Genomic DNA, 22,907 nt, shown 5'->3' with positions numbered 1-22,907 from the left:
AACATTTATTTAGTTAGAACTTTTCTGTAAAGAAGAACTTGCCTTCATCACATAGGGGCGCTTACCAGCTCACTGTTGATGAGAATCAGCAATAAACAGTCTATAATAGGAACAGAAAAGAGTTTTATTTGAACCAAACTGAGGACTGTAGCCCAGAAGACAGCCTCTCAGATAGCTCTGAGGAACTGCTTCAGACATCCATGTTTTTCAGCACAGTTTTATATCTTGTCAGAACAAAGAACATGAAACAAGTCAGGATACGTTCCTTCGATGTTTCAAAAGAACAGATCAGCACCTAAACAGCGAGTCAGTGTGGCCTTGGCTGGGAAGGGAGTCTTATCAACCAAGAAGTCTTATCAACAGGCGTTGAAGTCCCAGGAAGGGAGGCATTTAATCTTTACTTTCAACAAGGACATTCTTTACTTCTGGTCAATGCACCTGTTTCTTTAATAATTAAAGCAGATGCACAATGTACATTTAGTAGGCCACAAACAGACTTGTTTTAATTAACATAAAATTCAAGTTAATTCATCTATAAGCCAGAATGACTTCCCCATACCTCGATACATGAAAATTTCTTTCATCATTACCCTGAAATAGAATAAGTATAGGAATGATTGGGCAAATACTCAATTCATTTTTTAATGTAAAGACTTTTGTTTCATTCTTTTGTTTTTAGCTCCATTTACTTTCATCATTTTTCATTATCATTCTCATTAAAATAAAACAAATATGTATTAAATATTTGACATGCACCAGCTACTATACAAAGTTGGGGCCACAGAGATTTCACTGGGAAACAGATACACAAGATCAAACCTGGGTCTAAAAGTGGTTAATCACTGAGCCTGCCTCATTCACAAGTCAGTCTGAGATTAAATCCCTCCCCTCCGTCCCTTGTGGAGGTATAACCTATTGAGAAAAACTAGATTTGCTCTCTGGAATTAGACTGAGAAATCCAGAGAATGAGATGGTTGACAAGAATAGATGTTGAAAGTTTCTAAATTTGGAGATGGCTATAGTAAGTGATCCAAAACTAAGAGTAAATCAAAATGATGTATAAATAGAAGCCAGGAGATAAACAGGGTTGAAGGAGAAGAAGGCAGTTATCAGTAAAAGAAGGGGGAGGATGCTTGCACAGAAAGCTGGAAGTGGTGAACGTAGCAGAGTCGTGGTAGCAAAGGACTTCTTGACTGAGGATCCTGTGGGCACTCCTCAAACTGCCTTCAGCTCTGAAAGAGCTTGTTTGTGGTTCCAGGAGGCGTAGCTACAGATCATCGCCCCATCTATTAAACAGAGTTCAGCTTTCTTTGGGTTCTAGTATAGTAAGGCCGTGCAGTTTGGTCTTGTTTCTCCATTGTGCAAAGTATTCTTACAGAAATTACCTTTTGGTTATTTTGAGTTACTTGATTCTGTGATCCATATAACCAAAGTAGAATAGCTAACCTGGTGGTATTATGTTACACGGAGCAACACATGTATTCCACTATAGTTGCAGTTAGGTTGGGGCTGAAGTGTAAAGGAATGCTTCAGTTTGAATTGTTAAGATGGAAGCAAATACTGTATTTCCCATGAGCAGTCAGTTTCCCATGAGTCAGTCAGAGCTAGGGTTTATAGTGGGAAGAATGGATAACCAGAAAATCCAAAAAGCTGGGCTAAAACTACTTGACTAAAAAGCACCCAAAAAAGTCATTTTGAAAATTTTCACTAATATTAATTATAGCCATCTTGAATTTAAAGTATGTAAGGTGTTTTTCTGCAAATTCCACAAATGATACATTGTCTGGAAAGGATAAGAATATTTTTTAAGAGCACAAGGATACTGTTATAAGATTGCTTGCTAAGAATTGTATTAATTCAGTCACTCTGAAGATTTAAATTTTTTACCTCCTTGACTGCACATAATAGAGGAAAGAAAGGTACATCTTAGATTTTCAGCATTTGTTATGCTTGCCAGATGGTTTATGCACAACTAGATACCTACATGTTATAAATATTATCATCATCATATAGGGAACTATGGAAAATTAACTGCAGCCAAGCAATGTACTAAGTATTTTTACAGTTTGATGTTTGAATCCTAAATGTAGTTATAATGGAATAAGTACTGTTATTATCCCCAAGTTGCAGATAGTGAAACTGAAGCACAGAGGGTCTAAATAAATTTCCCAAGATCACACACTTAAGTAAGTGGCAGAATCAGAATTCAAGCAACCCCCTGAACTAACAAAAGGGTTCATTGTAGGGGAAAGGTTGGGTAATAAAATGATCGGCAATTAATCCTTCAGCTCAACCCAAACAGTTCTGATGTCTCAGTGATTAGCCTGGATCTGGTCCTGATAAACTTAAAACAGTAGGTACTCACCAGAATTTAAAGTATAAGATATGCCATAGAATGGAACCAGTTGTAGTTATATATAAACCAGTAGACAAACTGTGTGCAATTTGTAATTTATTGTAGGATAAAATGTTAATATGTAGTGTGTACTCACTGGCACCCTCAGGAGAACCACAAAAGAATTTTTTTTTTCCAGAATTCACTGTTTTAAAAACTTTGCTTCCCAAGCAATTGTGATACAAAAAATGGTCAGTTTTCCCATGTGGATTAAGTGCAAGAAGTGTCAGAACCGAGGCCCACGTTGAAATAACTCTATAGACTCTAACTCCATACATTTCTCCATTTCTATGTCTAATCTCATTTTATTTTTATACCCTCATTTTCGTTTTGGTTTTTTTTTTAAAACACATTTTCTCCGTGGAGGCCCTCTGTGTCCTCTGGCTGAATTTTGAACTCGTTATTTGTCGGAGCCAGCCGACAATCGATCAGGTCCAGAAACCTGTGCTACAGGACTGAGAAAAGAAAAGACGTAACAAAGAGACAACAAGACAAGAAAAGTTGGGGTTGAGAGGGTCTCACTCTAGCCCGCAAGACGCTAGGTCAAGAGTGGACGACGAGTTTATTTCTTGCAGTTAATTTATATGATTTTAACCCTTTAGCTTATACATTCCTGCCTGTAGGCAAAGGTATTGTTTTAAGGCACATTAACAATGTGTACTAAAACCATTAACTTGTATATTGTTACAGACATCATTATTGTTTACAGTTCTTGTAAAACTAAGATTAAGAGTTCCTGGAACCAAGATGATAAGCTAAGACATTGTTCCTCTAGGCTAACATCGTGACTCGTGTATATTTAACTCAGGTGATTGTTCTCTAAAAAGATTACTGATTTGTGTGCCGATTGTATCTCTCCCTCTGAAGGTCCTTTGTGACTTAGTAGCTCAAGGATATTTCCTCAGGCATTAGCGCACCTGGTGCATTCTTTAGTAAAAGGGGTGGCGGGACAGAGATTGTTCTGACTCAATTGACCTTTGAGCCGGGCGCCCCGCACTGTGGGAGTTTAGGCCCAACCTTTGTGTTCGGCAGCCTCAATCTCAGAGCCTGGCGCCCTGCACTTTGGGGTTTTACGCCCAAGTTTTGTGCTCGGCAGCCCTCCGTCACGAGCGGCTCCCCGCAGTTATTCTCTCAGTGGGTTGCAGAGCTGTTCTTTGGAGATAGTGATTGCTACCATTGGTTAGACTGTTTCACTCATTTAGCCTATGTTGATCACTGGGCAATATGCTACAAATTGGAGACCAGCAATAAATAAGATAGAAAAAAGTTCTATATTACTTTTGCGGGGAGGGGAGAGGACTTAGATAGTAAGGCGCCTAAACAAACAGATAATAAAATGTTTCAGGTATTGCTAAGTGCAATGGAGAAGGTAAAGCAAGACAGTATGGAAAACAATGACTTGGCAGAGGTGAGGGTGGGGGTGAATGTGTCAATTTCACTGGCTGGGAAAGGACTCTTGGAGAAAGTGACATTGGCATTGAAGCGGGAATGATGAGAGGAAGGCAGACAAAAACAGCTTTGGGACCTATAACCCGGAGAATCAGTAGCAAATATGAAGTTTCAGGTGTGAAGCCTGGTATGTTGGAGTAGCAGAAAGAAAGGCCATGTGGCTGGAGCTTAATCAGTGGGAGGAACAGTAGGAAGAATTGAAGCCATAAAAGTGGCTCCTTTATGTATTGGATGGTGCTGCAGACTCCCAGAGTTGACAGGGCAAACAGGCTGCAACACTTCGCATTCATGTCCATATTTCAGTTGCTGTCACCTGCTATGTGGCCGATATTTCCTCAGGTTAGAGAGAATGAGTAGCAGAAATATGGGTAGTCAGGTTTTTTTTTTACATTATTATTATTATTATTAAGCAAAAATAATTTTATAAAACACTTAATGGAATTTCTACTATCAAACTCCAAGTTCTACCTCCAAGTTCTCTCCATTTTCCTTTACCCTTAAAATTTAAGACTTAACTGAAGCATTACCTCTTCCAGCGAGTCTCCCCTAGTGCATCCAGGGTTTCTAAGTACCATATTACTGATCATCCATTAGTTACCTTCTGTCATTGCATTTATAAAATGGTACTATGAGTATATGCCTATAGACCCGTTTCTTCCACTTTTCTAGGAAGTTTTTGAAGGAAAAGACCACATCTTTTCATCTTTGAATCTTTACCACCTTAACATAGTGTCTGATAAAGAGATGATGTTCAGTTCATGTCTTTTGAGTGAGTAATACTTGCCAGTTCTATACTTGTCCTGCCTCAGCCTGTCTCTGGCCAATTACAGATCTTTCTCAGTGATACTCCCTTCTCCCAGCCTAACATGTAATTGAGGCAGAACAATAGATGATTACTTTGGTATAGTAAAATCCCATCCAAGCTTGTGATCGTAAACGACCTGCTGCAAGCCTATTGTGGGGAACTCTCTCTGAGCAAAAGTTTGAGATTATAACTTTATTGACACCAGACAGGAATGATCACGTACTTCATGTGCTTTTTCACTGAACACAGACAGAAGAGGGTGCGGAACCACAGTGAAAGGATTTAAGGGAATTAGTTCTGAGCAATCTCTGTGACCATGTGTCTTCCTGGAGATCCATTCATAATTAGATGGTACACATGAGAAATAGCTTGGACATAGGTCCTTCCACTGCTGCTCACGCAGGCAAGATGTTTCGTGGGGATCACCATTCAGGCATTAATTTTTCTACTTTTAAGACAAATCTCACTTTATTATATTTATTTTGTAAGTTATCTTAATATTTTTGAATGAGATGGATACTTAATAACTAAAGATAAAGAAAAAGGACTGTGTTTTATGTATGCAAAGATAAATGTGACTTGAGTGGCTTAGCAATTTAGCATTTTTGAATGAGACAGACTGAGCCATGAGGCTTAAAAACATTTTACAATATCTTTCAGACTATTTTCCACTTTTAAAAAACTTGGAGGTAAAACTGAACACATAGGACCATTATCAGGATTTGAGGAGATAATGTTTATAAAGCACCTAGCCCACTGCATGGCATTGCCTAGGTGCTCTGCAGAGGTCAGTTCCCATCTCTCTTCCACTGCCTCACACTCACCACGTGAATGTGAGGACTTGCTTTCCCCAGGTCTCTAGCCTGTATGTGCTGGAGTAGCTTGAGAAACAGTGATCTGCACTCAGTAAATTCCACTTACTGTTCCCCCTACCCAGGCAAGGTACCCAGTCTTTTTTCAGCTGTTTCTGGCCATCTCCACCTCTTTTGCCACTTCCAGGTGACATTTTCACTGTCTTACAAAATGCTGATTTTAATAGTTAACCTAGATCCATCCCCAATTTTAGTTTTCAGATTTAAATTAAATATATATTTAAAGATACAAGTTCATTAAAATAATGCTTTAAGTTGTAGGTGTGAGTAAAGAGAAAATGAAAGTATAAAAGGATGACTGGGTTTATTTCACTTTATGTTTGTGGGAGGAGGTAATTAAGTATGTATGTATGTATATATTTATGTATTTATTAAATGGAGGTACTGGGGACTGAACCCGGGACCTTGTGCGTACGGAGCATGCACTCCACCATTGAGCTATACCTTCCTCCCTAAAAAGGTGATTGAGTTTAAATGGCATGAGGAATCCACTTGTTTCTTGGTACAAGAGAACTTAAATACAAAGGAAAAATGATCGCCACAGGAAATACTCAATAGATGAGTTCACACTCCAAATGCTTAAGGTGACTTTCACCCTTAATGCAATAATACGGTATGTTTTAGTTTCCCTTTAATACAGCTTTAACTTGTAATGCTAGTTTGTATAATTTACTAGTTGAGTCCTGCTTAATAAAGTTCATTTTTTCGGCTTGCCTCTCCATGGTAATGGCAGTTAATTGCACTAAGGCATGTCAAGTACTCTTAAATGGAGAACACATTAACAAAAGCTGATTTTAAAAAATAATAATATTTAAAAAGCAGAGCAAATGAAATATCTCTTGACTTCTTGCTATGACAATGAAGCTTCACTTGCATACATGATGCTTAGTATACAGGACCATTGCTTACTCATTTGTAACATTGAACACAGTCTTCTTCCAAGACAAACTCTGCATATCAGAATAATACTTCACATTTAATGGATTCTGATTTTATCTGTTGTGACTAATGAATCAGTATTATCAGATTTGTCAGTGGAAGATTGTTTGCCTTATTTTACTAAGAGATTTGCAAGATAATAAATTCGGTTATTAAGTTGTTGTGTCTCACAGGATTCAAGGTTTAAAACATTTATGCTTTGTATTAATTGCTGCAAATTAAAAATGGGAGACATTCAAATAATGTTGGAATGGATCAGTTATTTCATTAAACCTCCTTTTATAAATGATAGACTATGTTACGCTGTAACTGCTGAGACAGTGAAGTTGTAGAGCTTCACACTCCAGAATTTAATTTGTGTACAACACAACCTCACAAATTCAAACTAGGATGAAGAGGGCCAATTTTGTTTTTAAAATATGAATAATGAAGTGTGAGTAATTAATGCACCATATATTAGACGTGTACTTGTTTTAACTTTTAAGCATATATAGTAATTCCAATGAGGTAAGGAAATGTCATGGAAAGTTAGAACCTCTTTTTGTCCTGCTTGTACCTTAATTTGTAATTAATTTGTAATTAATTATGGTACTGTATGAGTTGATATTTCTGAAGTTTGTGAAGCCAGTTTACTCCTGTGAGTATATAATAATTTCCCTCTGCAATCAAGTTTATTGCTATTAATTTTAGTAGCATTTACCTGAAGATTGAAGCCTCACAAATACAAATCTCAACTTCCATTTATTTTCTGTGATTATTTTTTCACATTAAAAATCAGTGGAACCTAGTATTTTCTTGTATGTATCACTTATAGTTAGAATTTCATTATTATCAACAGCAAATATTTTACTGAGCGCTCACTGTGGGCCAGTGGCTTTACAAAGTATTTATATACGAAATCTCATTTAATCTTCATAACAGCCCTAGAAAGTCCCACAGAGCACTGTTACTATCATTCCCATTTGACAGATGAGGAAATAGAGTTTTAAAGAGATTACTCAGTGTAATCCACTGGGTATATTAGTTGAGTAGCAGAGGAGAAATCAAATCTCTATCTTTTGGATTACGTTGATGTTTAACCACTACATTAAACTTCTGTGGATTGTGCACAGGAAATGGCCAGAACTGTGTTAAATTTCAGAATATAAGCCTCTAGCAAATATGCAGATGGTGCAGACTTCTTAGCCAACCCAAAGAACAGGAAGAGAGATTCACCTGCGGACTGTGTTGGAAGAAAACACTCTCCCTCTTGAATCATGGTTTGATACTGAGGATGCGGCATGGATATAGCACATAAAATTTGGTGCCAGAGTGAGATTACATATTTGCCTTATCTGTAAAGGAAGTATGAACACAGGGCGAAAAGCACTCTTCTGGGAATATTACTATCTTGTGGCCCCTTAAAAACTGGAAATTTAAAATCTAGCTAGTAGTTACTCAGAACTTGGTAACATCTGTTACGAGAAATACTAGGTGTTTCTCCTCCCACTCCCACAAATTCTGATTTGCTTCTTTTATTGGTTGTATTTTGCTCATAGGCATGAATTTTTCTCCCCATTTTCACTAGGTAGGAGTAAAGAAGTTGCTTCAGAAACTGTTAGCTTTGCAGATGGAGTGACCACATTATATCTTGGTTTCTGGAGTTGTTTAAATCACATGGAGAGGAACTATACACATGCATACATACATATATATACACACACACAAACATACATGGATATACATACATATATACATACACATACATATTAACAGGACTGTGTAAGCACAATATTATTTGTTAGCGAAGAGAGGCTAGATGGAGAATTGTTTTCTAATGCTAGGCAAAACTGGTTAAAGAGAAAAAAATTCATATTTTTTCATCAGATTTGAACTGTAAAGCAAATGTCAGTGAAATTAGACTAAATTTTGGGGCAACAGTAAAATTATGGAACTTGTGCAGTACAAAAGCATCAGTGCCATCACTCACTATTAAGTGAGCTATGGTTCAGTTTATAGTCAATGTATATTTTTCTTTAGCCTTATCCTTCCCAGCTAATTAATCACTACTAATTCTGCCTCGAGTACAGCAGAGGGCTTTAAAGGGAGGAGATCCTGAGCTGTGCTTAAAGAAGGAGAGAGAGTAGTTATGTTCAAATGGAAATTGAGGAAGAGAGAGAACACGTAGGGGAAAATGATCAGGAGACATGGGACATCCGATATGTTAAGAAATACTAAGTAGTCTTGGTGGCTAAAGCATGAAAAGTGTTGGAGAGTAGAGATAGAAGTTAAAGCTGTAGTCAGATTGCCATTGGTTGGGCAAGTCATGTTAATAAGTTGAAACTTCTCTATGCTAATGAATGTGTGACGAGCCATTGATAGTTTTAAAGCAGTGGTTTGAAATATTACAGTCTCGGTTCTTAAAAGATAAATTAGGTGGTAATATAGACGATGAATTGGAAGAGGGAGAAATGGAGGCAAATAGATAAACTGACGACTTAGTTCAGCTCTTGAGGCAAGTGAGGGTAAAGACCTGAACTGGGGATGTGACCGCAGGAGCAGGGCAGGGACAGGCAAATGCCACAGGTCTGTCAAAGGAAGAACGCACAGGAGAGTAGAAAGGAGAGGCTGCTGTGGGTTGTGGTAGTGGCCGGTGACCAAGTCTGCTGTCTGGACTCAGGGCCAACTAGTGAAGTTTTTTATTCACCCAGGATTTATGTAGGAAAGAGCCACAGAAGTATTTCCAAATGCACCAAAAATAACATAGAAAGGTAGCAAAGTAAAATAAAAACACAGACTGTAGAAGAATGTGTTTAACTACTAAGTAAATAGAAGCTTTGAGTTATTTTTTCTAGCATGAACGTATCTATTATTTCCATAGGTAATAGTAAAAAAAAAAAACATTTGGAACTAGCTTATCATATACAAAATAAGCAAAACATCTAAAACAGATATCAGAATAATATCTCAGACCCCAATAATAGATAGAAGACAGTCTATCTTAAAAAAATCTAAAAAAAAAAGATAATCATCTTCGGTGTAGAAGTAGAGCTTGGAAAGAAGTAAATCTTGGGATTTAAATTTAAAGATAGACCATTGCATAAAATATGAAGATAATGATTTTAACTGTAAATATTTTAAGGCAAAATCAATCAGCTTAAACAACAACAAAAGAATCAGTTGTGAAGACATTTTCAATGCTTGGGAATGTCTGTTATTGTCATAAGAAAAAGAATGAAAAAGAAATATATATGGTCAAGAAGCATAAGATCTATTTGTGATTGTGTCTTTGATTTATTTCATGTTTTAGGACATATTTCCTAATCTCTAACTTTCCTAAGTCTAAAGGGAGAGTAATCAAAGTCATCTTTATGTCTATTTTAAGTATCCAAAAAGCTGAATATTTGTTGCTTCTTTATTGCAGAGATCATGAGCTTTGGGAAAACAGCTCAGGGCTCTAATTCTGACCACCAAGTCCTCATTTGTAAAATGAGAACAGTAACAACCAAATAGGAATTTTGTGAGAAACTAATGTTATTCATGTTTTTAAAAAAATGCATAGTATACAGAACAGTTCCCATTGATTTTATTTCAAAAATTTATTTAAATTTTTATCTTTCTTAAAATAATCATATTCAACCTCACAGGACTACTTAAAGTAGAAAATGACAGTTCTAATGTTTATGCATCATTTTTGTGAAGAAAATAAATAAAAACCAAAAATAAAACTCCCTCCCCTGAGCCTTACAAATTTTCAGTAGTTGGGTGTTACTTTTTTCCAGCTCTTATTTTCTGCACATGTAAGTTTAGAAATTCATTTAATAAATTTTTTTATAAAATATAAGATCACGATATGTACAACAATCTGTAATTTGTTTACATAAAACTGCCTGATAGGCATCTTTTCATGTCAGTTTAGCAGATCTACCTTGTCCTTTTTAGTAGTTTCTTATTATTCTGTAGTTTGGTGTAACATCATGATGCTGCAGTCCATGGAGGGGACTCCTGAGGCACAGGAGAGGGTTTGGAAATAACATAGTTATTGGAAGAATAAGAACCAGAAGCCTGTAGAGGGTCATCAGGTTACTTGGAAATCAGCTTCGTACAGGTCCTGAATTTTGATCAATTTGTTATTGTTGTTTTCTAGCCTGGAGTGTTTTTAGTAAAAAATTTTTACTATTATTTTAATTGAAATGCCCTTGATTATTAAAGAGGTGAGCATCTCTTGTCTATGTTTACTAGGCATTTGTGGTTTTTTTAGATTGTTCATCTTAGCCATTTTTTCCCTAATATTTCTCTTTTTCCTATACATTTGTAACAATTCTTTTCATATTTATAATAGTATCCCTTTGCCTTTTATATATCTTGTGTATATTTTCTGGTGTGTTATTTCTATTTTAAATAGTTGTTTGGTTTTGGCTTAGGTTTTGGTTAAATCATCAACAGTAGTGATGAAAACCCTTAAACCTGAGTTTTTCAGGAATGGAAACCACACTTGACATTGCTTATGCAACTGAGAAACTCCTGACGCTAATACCTTGGTTTTAGATTCTGTGTTTTGAAGTTATCTGATTGTAGAGTCTAGATTAAAGAAAAAATATTTTAAAAGTCACTTTGAGAGTCTTTTCTTATGGTAATTACAACCATTTACTGGGGTGCATAGCTTCTCTCTTTCACCAGTTATTCTTTATTCTCCTTGAAAAGTTCATACAAATCTTACTTTCTTCAAATAACTTCTGTGAATGACTGTGCCAGCATATTCTTCTGCATCATACACTCTTAGCTGCTGTGTTTAGTAATTTGACTTAGTGCTATAATATGCCCCTTTCCATTGCAACCCGTGTTTCTTTTTTTTTAATTGAGGTATAGTTGATTTACAGTATTGTTTCAGGTGTACAGCAAAGTGATTCTGTTATATATCTTCTTTTTTAGATTCTTTCCCGGTATAAGTTACTACAAGATATTGAATATAGTTCCATGGGCTGTTCAGTGACTCCTTGTTGTTGGAGCTATTTTATATAGTGGTGACCCATGTTTCTTGAAGTCACATCAACCCAAGAGTCAACAGTAGAACCAAGAGCAGCAGCCACTAGGGTATCACTGACTCTTTGCTCTTGCCCTTTGGTCCAGCCCCTCTGTATCCTCCCAGGCACAGGTGATGTTCTTCATCCTCCTTTTCTCTTTATTATCCACGTTCCTGCACCCTACGTTGCTCTTTTTCTGCCCCTCTTTGATATCACGGCAGTCACCGTCCCTGACAGCACACACCAAGTTTCATGTCACTGACTGCGCTCGATACCACACTTGTTCATGCCGCTGCTTCGCATTTCTGTACAGGCTGCAGGAGTCGGCCTCCACTGAGAAGCAGCTACTGTCATAGCCCCTGAGAACCGGGGAGGAGTTGTTGCCTTTCCAAACCTTTGATGAACCACATCCACTGTTTTCCAGTCAGCTCTGTCACTCTATCCTCTGGTTTTCCTCTTGGGTCTCTCTTCTCTCTCTCTCTCTCTCTCTCTCTCTCTCTCTCTCTCTCTCTCTCTCTCTCGCACACACGCACGCACGCACGATGGTTTTTACTGCCATTCCTACAAGGCTGTAAACTTCTGAGGGGCCAGGACAGTGTGTGTTTTATTTAACAGTAGGTAGTCTTAGCACAATGCACAGCACGTGCTGGGCCTTCAATTAATAGCCACTTATTAACAAACGTTACTTATTAAATGGTAAATGTGTTAGCAGTCATTTGTATTATATCACTACTTATTTTACTGCTTATAAAATTATAAAATTTTTAGATCTTTTTCTAAAATAAAGCATTGCATATTTGATTGAAGCCTCCTGTGTGCATATGCCTCCCTGAATTCAGTTCCCTTTACTACTTGCCCAAACCTAATTATTAGAATGGAATAAGAATTATTCCCATGCATTTCTTTATATTTTTTATGATAGATGCATGTATTTACTAGACAAGTGTGTCAGATCTGTTCTGACCATCTCCCCTAGAAGCATCAACTGATTTGCCTGGAGACAGAGGCTGAGAGCCTAAGAAAGTAGCAGCTGAAAACTGAGAAAGCTGAACATGGGAACAGGAGAATAATTGGAAATAAGGCTGTACAAAGTAGTGGGTGCTGGTGAGCACCCCAAGCATACAGCTGGGGTGTGAAGGAATGTCCTAGGAGTCCGTGTGAATAAAATATTGACCTCCTTTAAGTAATTTCAGTCTTTAATCAGATTAAGGTCATTTCTCATAACTCTAAAACACTATTTCCAGGAAAAAAATAACTCCTTTCTGAAAGAATACTAATATCACCCAGAGACTCAAATTGTATATATTCCTTTTATACACCAAATTCTTTCAATCAAAAATAAGTACACATAATAAGAATTTAATATAATAGAATCTAGAAATACAGGTATTATAATAACTGTGATTCATATATTTAAGAAATTAAATAACAAAATGGAAAAACAGTAGTGAATTCAAAACTGGCAAAAGGATCAAATGGAAATTCTAGAAATAAAAATTACAACAAATGTAATTAATAATTCAGTATATGGATTTAACAGTTTGTCAGATAAAACTGGAGAATTAGTAAATATGAAAAAATACCCAGAAGAAAGTTCAAGGAGACAAGAGATAGAAAATTAAGATTATTAACCAAAATTAACTATACACTGGGGTATAAAGTAAGTCTCAACAAATTTCAAAATAATGAAATCATTGATTTTTTTTTTGACATGTTGTGAAGTGTAGGTTGAAGTTTACTTAATTTTTTTGCATATGGATATCCAACTACTCTAGCAGAATGTATTGAAAAGACTTGTTTCTCTGCTGAATTAATATAACATCTTATTGAAAATTAATTAATCTTGTATTTCAAGATACACTTATTTACTATAATTTCATAGTAAGCTATGAAGACAGGTGATGTAAGTCCTTCAGCTATTTTAAGAAACATAATTTTTACTCTTCAAGTTCTTCTGCTTAACCATGTAAATTTTAGAATGAATTGGCAATTTCTACCAAAAAAAAAAAAAAGCCTGCAGGAATTCTGGGTGAGATTGCATTGAATCTAAAAATCAGTTTGGAAAAAATTAACATTCTAGTGACATTAAGTGTACCAGTTCATGAATACAGTGTATTTCTCCACTGATTTAGGTTTTATTTGATGTTTTTTCCTCAGTACTTTGCAGTTTTCTTCATATAAATCTTGTATATATTTTCTTAGATCTATACATAAGTATTTTATAACTTTTGGTGCTATTGTTAATGCTACTGTTATTTTAATTTCAGTTTCCAATAGTTCATTGCTAAAATACAGAAATACAATGATTTTGTATCTTGACTTTGCATTCTGTGACCTTGCTTGACTTTTTTGGTAGCTTTTTTGTAGTTTTTTGGAGATTTTCTATATGGCTGATCATGTTGTCTGCAAATGGAGAGTTTTGTTTCTTTTGCTATCTATGTGCCTCTTCTTTTTCTTGCCCGTTTGCAGGCTTTCAGAACTCCAGTACAGTGTTTAATGGGAGTAGTGAGAGTAAATATCACTGCCTTAATCATTATCTTAGTATGTTGTTAGCTGTAGGTTTTTGGAGATTCTGTTTATAAGGTTAAGAAAGTTCCCTTTAATTCCTAGTTTTCATGTTTTTTAATCGTTAACAAATGTTGAGGTTTGCAAATACCTTTCTGCATCTTTTGAAATGATAGTTTTTCTCTTTAGTCTGTTGATATGGTAAATTAACATTGATTTATTTTGGGATTTTGAACCCACATTATATTTCTGGGAACAGCCTCTTGATCACAATGTATTATCCTTTGTATACATTGCAGAATGGAATTTGTCACTTTTTGTTGAAAATTTTTATGTCTATTTTTATGAGAGATAATGTTTTTTGGTTTACTTTTTTATATACTGTCTTTGTTTTTAGTATCAGGGCACTGAGAACTGATTAATACATTCTTTATTCTTGATTCCAAAAAATTAAAATAAACAATTTCCTCATTGTATGAGCTTAAACACTCTAATTATATTTCTTACAATTTTGTTGCTGTGTATCTGTTACATAAAATTTAATATCCTACAAATTGTGGGATATTTGTCACTATCAACGAATGAAACCTTTTGGAATAAATTACTTGCCTAACATTTTTATATCAATAGAGTAGAATTTATTGCTGAAAAGGAATTTTGTATCTATCCAGGTTGTATTAATTTCTTGATCATAGTGTTCTGAGTTTAAACACTTAATAAATGTACATCAGTATTTAAGTTTTAAAATATCAGTCGACTTTATTAGATAAATTGATTCAAGTCAGTAAGGGATATTTGATGAAACATCTTGCTTTGGTGAAAAGTTGGGCTGGAATAGTTTTATGTATTATCCATGGTCTTTTCTCTGAAGTTATAGTGAGGTCATATTTACTTAAGTTACCCTTTCTTTCAATTCAGGATTATATTACTTTTTTAATTTAGTTTCAAAGATATAAATGAATGTTAGAGCTATTTTTGTTACTTTATACATATATATATTTCCTCAATAGTTATTATTTTTGCATGTATGTCTATAAACATATATCTGCATGCATTTTATAAATAATACACACTCTTAAGAACAGAAAATACTCTGTCTTACATACTGGCATGAAGTGAGTGTTCACAATGAAAAACATTGACTGAAATTGTTTTCACTGGGCCTATGTTAGACTATAAGCCTTATCATGAGATTCAAAACACGCACAAACAGCATACATATTCAGCAGCAGTAGGAATCCTGTCTTTAGCTTTAGCGTGTTTGATATAAAAACCCCAGCCTGCCTGTTCTAGAGTTTAATGGGTCCACCCTAGGCCATTTTACAGGAGGAGGGAGGAATCTTTCTTGAAATAACTCACTCTAAGCAAACAGAGAATGGAAGCACTCAGGCTTGTTCCAAGAAAAATGGCTCACAGGTGAGTGTGAGGTTGGTTCCTGTTACTGTATGGTACCTGCTCCTCATATTCATCTGGCCTGTCCTCAGATTGAGACATAGGAAGAAAAAGTGTTTGATAAAACTCTAGGGGCTTTGTAGACACACACAAACACACAGCATATGACACCCATCTGGAGTCCTCAGCACCATTATGTTGATACCAGTGTGATGAAGTCTGTTTTCCTTCCACCCAGTCATTGTTTTTATCACTGCATTCTGCTGTGTAGCTTTTTCTCTATGGCATTTTATACAGCAAAATCTCATAAATAAAAGTACTTATGAACTATATGATCACTACTGTGGTATACGCAGAATGTGAAGTGTTTTGGTTTTTTAGGCACATTCTTCTCTTTGATGCACTAACATATGTGTTTGGTTTTAGGTTTCCTCAAGAACTGAACATGGGAAAAATTAGTGCTGAAATTATGTGGACCCTTTTTGCTCAGGATATGAAATACGCACTTGAAGGTAATTACAGATATCTTACTACAATGCACTTCTTAGTTAAATCCTGATTTTGTGTTTCTGGTTTTAAGTGTAAGGAATTGATGCATCAAAACATAGATCTTGTGATCAGTTGAGTTCTAAAACTTATTTCCACATTGTAGAAAGAGAAAGATCTCAAAGTATTTAAGAGCCCTAAAGAAATACATTTTTAATCAGACGGTTTAAATTGCATGATAATGGTATGTATTTCATTTGTAGGATAAACTGGGAAGCAGGAATACTTTATGGCATAAATCAGACCATTTTGAGAGGACAGATGGGTGATACTAGTTCAGATGTTTGTCTGCATAAACTTTGACCTGGTATTCAATGCCTAGTTAAAATCTGGCCAAAGCCTGTGCAAGGACAGTGGCAAGGCTCTTCACCAGAAACTCCACTTTCAATAAACCTAAATCATATAATGTAAAGCAAGGGAAATACAGTTTTCAGCTGAAAAACTATGAATTTCTTTGATCGCTCACTTGGTGTTTAGAGTTAGTGGTAGAATCATTAACTAGCCTAGGGTTCCTCCTCCAGGAACTTAACAATCTGGTAGAAAGTTTTCTCTGCAGTTATTCAACAAATATATATTGAGCCTCTGCTTAACTGCCCTTGACTGCACTCAGTGTGGAGGACACAACAGTGAACAAGATAGCCCTCAACAAAATTCTGGGGGGTAGCTGTAAGGCCACGGACGATGGCAGTGTGGGGTGGTCAGGGCTGACGATGACGGTGTGTCTGGAGGTGAAGCACCTAAGTCAGCCCTGGGACAAAAGGACAGGTGGGCCTTCTGGAGGAACTTCCTCTGAGGAAGTATGATCTTGACAAAGACCAGACGTGTAAGTTGAAGTTGGCTTTGGAAAGAGATGAGCAAGAAGTATCTCTGTCTTGTTGCAGTCAAGGACAGAGCATTAGCAAGTAGAGTGCTCACAGGGTGCATTCGAGAACAGAGAACTCAGCAGGCCCTGTGAGCAAGTGCTAGCAGGAAATGAGGCTGGCAAACTGGCAGGGACCAGCTGGCAGTGCCTCAGGGGCTGTGGTGAGGAGTTTGACTCTCTGCTAAGAGAAACGAGAGGTGATAAAGGGATTTCAGCAGGGACACATCCTGCTCAGATTTGCAACTTGGAAAAGCATTGTGACTACAGTGTGGAAGGTCGATTGGCAGAATATGACTGGTTCAGAGTTCGTGCTCATTTTGCCACTGTTTTTTTTTTTTTTTAGCATCACTTAAATGTGAGCTCACTGCTGGGGCACATAGAGGGAACCTACAGTGCTTGTCCTTATTTGAAAAAGAAGGCAGACATTCTATTTTAATACCTGGTTTTCTGGTAAAGTCTAGGTCTCCTATGAATTAGCTAAATTCAGTTTATCCCTGAGATTACTCTAGAACATGCTCGGAGATAACTCCTTATTCTGCAATAAAGTGTTCCTTCTCCCTTACGTTAATCAGTCCTGCTTTCTGTACCTTTTATCCCACCCCGCTTCAGCTATCTCTTTGGGACCCAAAATGCCTCTTAAGTCAGACAGGAACCACCAGTCCAATAGGCCAGTAAGTGCCTTCAAATAGCCTTTACTCCCCTAGTCCTCTGCCCCTTCCTCCCCCTCCTAGACTAGCAGTCATCTCGAACTTTTTGGATCAATATAGAATTTTTAATCGTCCCTGTCAAAACCCGCTTCTTGCCCCCTGCCTCCCTGTTGCAATTACTGGCCCTGCGTTCATCCAGTTACTAAAGTCAAACATAGAAGATTCCCGTGGATTCCTTTATTTTCCCCAGCACACTGAAAGTTCGTTCTTGCCTTCGGGCTTTTTCTGCCAGCAGGTCTCCTGGATTTCTTTCCCACCAGTCTTCCCAAGCAGACCTGTAGGGCTCCCTTAACGACAGACGCCACCTCAGGATCTAAAGTCACCTCCATGAATAACCTTACTTTAATCCTCTGCGTAGCAACTTGTTACCAGCTTCTAGTTCTTTGCTTACTGAGGCTTACTTCTTACCTGCCTTCCTTACTACGATGCATATTTCTTGGCTGTGATATTTATCAACGTGTCTGTATTGCCCAGAATGATGCCTAGAAAATAGGGGCTACCTAATAGCTATGTGCAGAATCAGCGAACGCTTTACCAGGTAAACCCCCACTCAGTGGAGCGTTAGGAAGGGCAGGGGAGACTTCCATTTGTGATCTTTTTGCTACGTGATCTTGAGAGCATTCTCAGAGGTCAGCAGCTTTGTGTTTCATTGTTGTCACCTAAAAAATAAAAAGTTCACACTGGATCCGAGGGCTGGGCAGTGGGCAGAGGGACTCCTGCTCACATTTCAGAGGACCTTGACTGTTCAGGACCCATCCATACATTTTGTGTGGGCAGGGCCTCTGTCTTTATGTTCATGACAACATTTATGCAATCATTGGCTATTTTATTTTTATGCTACCTTTGGTTTAAAAAATTAGTAGTAATTTTAGACAGCTAAGTATAATATTTATGTTAAATGTAAATCTGGAAAACATAATGTTTGTTTGAAACAACAATGAATGCTACACATAAAGCACTATAACTTTGCTTGGAGGTTTATTGATTAGAGGTTAATAACTATACAAGAATAATATCCCAAAACACTGGGATTGTGTTATCAAATATCAGGTCCAAGATCAAGGGTAATTAATAATTTTGTGATTATCTTAGGGGTTTTTTTGGAGACAAGAATCTTTTCCTTAACACGTGTTTTTATTTGTTTTACTTTTTAAATAGCAGCCTAATTGAGATATTATTCACAGATTATTCAGTGCACCTCCTTAAAGTGTACTGTTCACTAGTTGGCACACTCACATACGTTTTCAGGAAGGCGTGATGGAGTACAGGAGTAACTTGGATTGCAGTCCGTGGCTTAGGTATCTTCCTCTACACCAGATGAGAAGGCTTATGAGTACAAAGATAGTCTCTATCATCTTTGTATTCACTGAATCTTAGTAGACACTCAGTATGTATTAGTTCATTTGAATCAAATTGCAAATGGGACAGCCCTCTACAAAGAATCTTGGAGACAAAGTCAGAAGCTTACTGTGTTGAAACTAAGCAGTGGTAATGTTGTGAGTTGGGGGACAGCAAGAGATCTGAGTCTGGGAAACCCAAATTCTGGAAGCTTTATCACTTAGGAGCTGCACTGGCTTGTACAAGTAATGTATAATGACTCTAAACTTTAGTTGTCCTTCAAAAAAAAAATCTGGTAAGAGTTCCCAGGTTGGTGTGACAGTTACTCGGTACCTTAAACATACTTTGCAAACTCTCACACGCTGTGCTAATGGGAGGAGACTGTTACTATATAAAGGGAGAGATCTGTCCAAGTCTCAGAACAGTCTCCTTGAGGGGTCATTTAAGGTTTGAAACTCCTAGGAGATTGTTTACAAATGCACATTCATCTGTTCACTGCCTCTCCCTCCTTGCCTCCCACCGCTTGAGTCTAATCAGTGGCTTTGTCCCATACCCTTTTTTAAGAATGTGGCATGAATAATAATTCTTAGAGAAAATGAGGACTAGGAATACCTCACAGAGTAGAGTGCATGCATTTAAAAATGTTGCTCTGGCAGGCTCTCGTGCACATGGTAGCAATGTTCTTACTCTCCCTATTTGCTTCATAGAATGTTGTTAAAATTAATTGACTGTGGAGTAGTGCCTCGGGCTGTTGACCTAGAAAGACTCTGTGTTGTTATATAATTTGGGTTACGTAGTTCATCTTCTGATTAAAGCACCTGAGCCCAAGTCGTAAGCAACCTCTGATGAAGTCAGGTCAACGGAGATGAGCTGGTTAGAATTTATGGACTTAAGGCTTTTTGATGGAGCTTTTTGCTTTTCTCCATGAACTCATCATCTGCTACAAAAAGAATAATCTAATTTAAAAGTAAAATAACTTTTCCCTACACTTCACTCAGTCTCCATGAGCCATCTTATTTTGTTTTCATATTTGACATTAATCACCTTATAAGTTTGATAAACAGTAATTGATTCAGTCACTATGGTGATGACTTACTGAATGAACCAGAATGAATTGTTTTATAGATGAAAAAAAAAAGTATTTTCTGTGAAAAAGGTAGTGTAGGAAGAAAAGTCTCTGACAAAATGCTCTATTTTTTGGTGAAATAGAGGTGATTTTGCAGAATTTTTTCTAAAGTCGTTCCAAAGACATTTATAGTCTACCCTGGCTGGCACCAATACAGATCTATCTGTGAATTCAGGCTCTGCTACTTTCCATTTACTTATTAGCAATGGCTTTGGACAATTTATTAAACTTAGCCCCAGATTCCCTATTTTCAAACTAGGGACAAAAATACCTACCTTTATACGGTTGTTTTAAGGAGAAAGAAAGAGATACATAGATATGAGGGCAAGTGGGGGGATAGTTTCCTAGTATGTAATACTCAAATATTAGCCATTATCACAATTTTGAGGATTATAATTTAGTAAACAAGAGCTTGGAGACAATTTATAATAACCACCAGAATGTCTAGATGCCTCTAAGTGACTGAAATACTTAATTGGTGATTACAGTTGACTGCAGACATTGTGTTTGTCATCTTGTTATCTACAGAACTTGGTTGCCTGGCAGTTCTTAAATCAGGTCAGTCCTGTTCAGGGTACCAGTTGTGCAACATATGTCGGTGCCTTCAAAGTCTTTATTAAAAGCAAACCATGCTAGGCCCCAAGATAGCAACCAGATGGTGGATTGGGTCCACAAGCATTCAGGTGGTTTCTGATTAATAATTTTGGAGACAAGTGCATGGAATTCTTTAAAACACTGGTACTTAAATTGGGGTTTGTGGCTGAGCTTTAGGTCATATCCTGAAATTGCATCCACATTTAAGTTTGAGGGGGTTGGGACAGGGGTGTCTAAGGCATCTGCCAAATTCTCAGATGAATCTTTGAATAGAAAAATAATTAAAAGCCACTGAAAAGAAATTAGTCAAAAAGATTAATTTACTTCATTAACTTAGGCAGAGATGAAAGTAATTCTAAGATACAGAATACAATCATCTTTCACCTAGGCTTAATGAAGTCTCCCAGCTAAGTGCTCCTCTTAACTTGAGTGAACACACAGGTCCCCTGGGAATCTTGTTAAAAATGCAGATTCTGCTTGAGTAGACTTTTATTTTTTTAAGGTGGATGATTCTCTATTTCTAACAAAATCCGAGATGTTGCCCAGGCACCTGGTTGGTGTAACAGTAGGGCCTTAACACTCTTGTTAAAGAAACATGTTAGTTCTGAACATTCTATCTTTTTATAACCAGTCTTCGCCATTTGCAGCTTAGTTATCAAGTTGGACCTCGCTTGTAGGTGATGATTCTTTGTAATTTTACAGCATCTCGTCGTCATCGTCCTAATGGGCACAACTGTTGCCATTAACTTTGCCCTCACGGTTTTCACGCACAATCTTCTCTTGACTTGTGAATTTGAGTATTTGTATATCAGATACCTTCAGAGCATTCTGTACTGTCTTAACATTTATTTTGGGGGGCCTTCTCTCAAAGAAGTATCACCTCTTTTTTATTGCCCTTCATCCAAATACAGGTCTCAGGCCGCCGTGTGCAACGTGCAGCCACAAAGGCAATGAGAACACGAAGTCATGGTCAGTTCGCTCCTGGTCTTGCTGATCTTTGGCTCTGCCGAAAGAGCTGAACCGTTGCCCCATGAATTTCTCTAGCCTCCCTTAGAATAGCCTCATCCTTCATGTCTTTCTGGTCTACCTCATACCTGGTCTGCCTCAAACTATTATTTTGTATCCATCATCTTTCTTGTCTACCTGTCAGCAGTTTCCTGTTGGTTGTCAAGTGTACTCCCACGAATCACTGGTTGTCAGTTTATCTTGATTCTCATTTCTTGGTAGAAAAGATTGGCTTCTGATTAATTTCTATTATCAACAAAACCTCCCTGGACACAAGTGATTTCTTCCTTCTCCTGTTTCCTACTTTCAGTCTTCCTTGATCTTATTAGGATGACAGCAATTAAAGCTGTGCCTCTGTACACTTCAAAGACTGTGGATGGAGCCAAGATTGGTAGCACTTTGTAAAAGATCTCTCTGGCCTCCACTACAGTAGTTGTTCTCAACCTGTTTGGTGTCTTCATCTGTCCCTGCACTCCTCAGAGCTATGGAAACTCCCATAAGTAACAGGGAACTTGGTGATTCTCAACCAAGGGGAGATGACAGATGGCTTTCCCTCATCTTGTTGAGACTCTTCAATAACACTCTTATCGAGAAACAGACAACTGGCAAATGACTCAAAGAAATAACATAGTACTTATTGATAAAAATAATAGCTTTTAATGGATAGTGCCTTATACCTGAAAAATTCTATGCTTTATTTCATAAGACTGATAGGTCATTTTTCTGTTCTGAAAGCTTTGTGCTAAGATTTAGGTACTTTGGCAGTAGCTACCAGAATGCCCTAGAGACAGTTAAACACTACTTTAGGACACTTCTACATTCCTGATGTTATAAAATAGCATCATAAAAAATACAATTGCCTCAGATAAAAACTGGGAAGTCATGGTTGACTTTTTCTCTTTTCTGCATCCTATTAGCACATCTATACTATTAAGCTCTATATATGAAATTCTCCTCAATAATTTTCTTTTCTATGCTTCTTACTGCTGTCCTTGTTCAGAAACATATTTTCTGCTTCTGCCTTCACTGATATGGTTCTTCCTTTGTAGATGCCTCCCTGGCCACTGGATGAGGTTTAGATTCTTTAGCATCCCTTACACTAGGACCATCCTCTCCTTTCTATACCTGATTTCATCCCTAGTGCTTATACTTTCCCCATGCCCATCCTCAGTGCTCTAGCTGCATTAACTATTTAAAATGTTCCTAAAATCCTTGTATAAGTTCTGCCTCAGGACGTGTACATGATGTTCCCCACACCCTCCCAGGTTTTTCCCTAATTGCTGTCCCCAGCAAAGTCTCATGTATTCTTCAAAGTCCAATTTAAATGTTACTCCTTCAGTCAAGTTTTCCCTAAGATCCTCAGAAATAA

At 37.1% G+C, this 22,907-nt stretch overlaps 1 protein-coding gene across 2 annotated transcripts in view; it reads left to right on the top strand.

Annotated features, from left to right (window-relative positions):
• UNC13C (unc-13 homolog C) overlaps positions 1 to 22,907 on the top strand; it is a 471,320-nt gene that overhangs the window by 300,279 nt on the left and 148,134 nt on the right. For both annotated transcript variants that reach the window (XM_031672763.2, XM_072962394.1), the window contains one exon: positions 15,787 to 15,872. In XM_031672763.2, the coding sequence (XP_031528623.1) occupies positions 15,787 to 15,872 (86 nt within the window). The remainder of the gene's footprint in view (positions 1 to 15,786; positions 15,873 to 22,907) is intronic.

The sequence above is a fragment of the Vicugna pacos genome, chromosome 6 (assembly GCF_048564905.1).
Source record: "Vicugna pacos chromosome 6, VicPac4, whole genome shotgun sequence".
Classification (NCBI taxonomy): domain Eukaryota; kingdom Metazoa; phylum Chordata; class Mammalia; order Artiodactyla; family Camelidae; genus Vicugna; species Vicugna pacos.
This window is presented reverse-complemented; position numbering and strand designations above follow the sequence as displayed.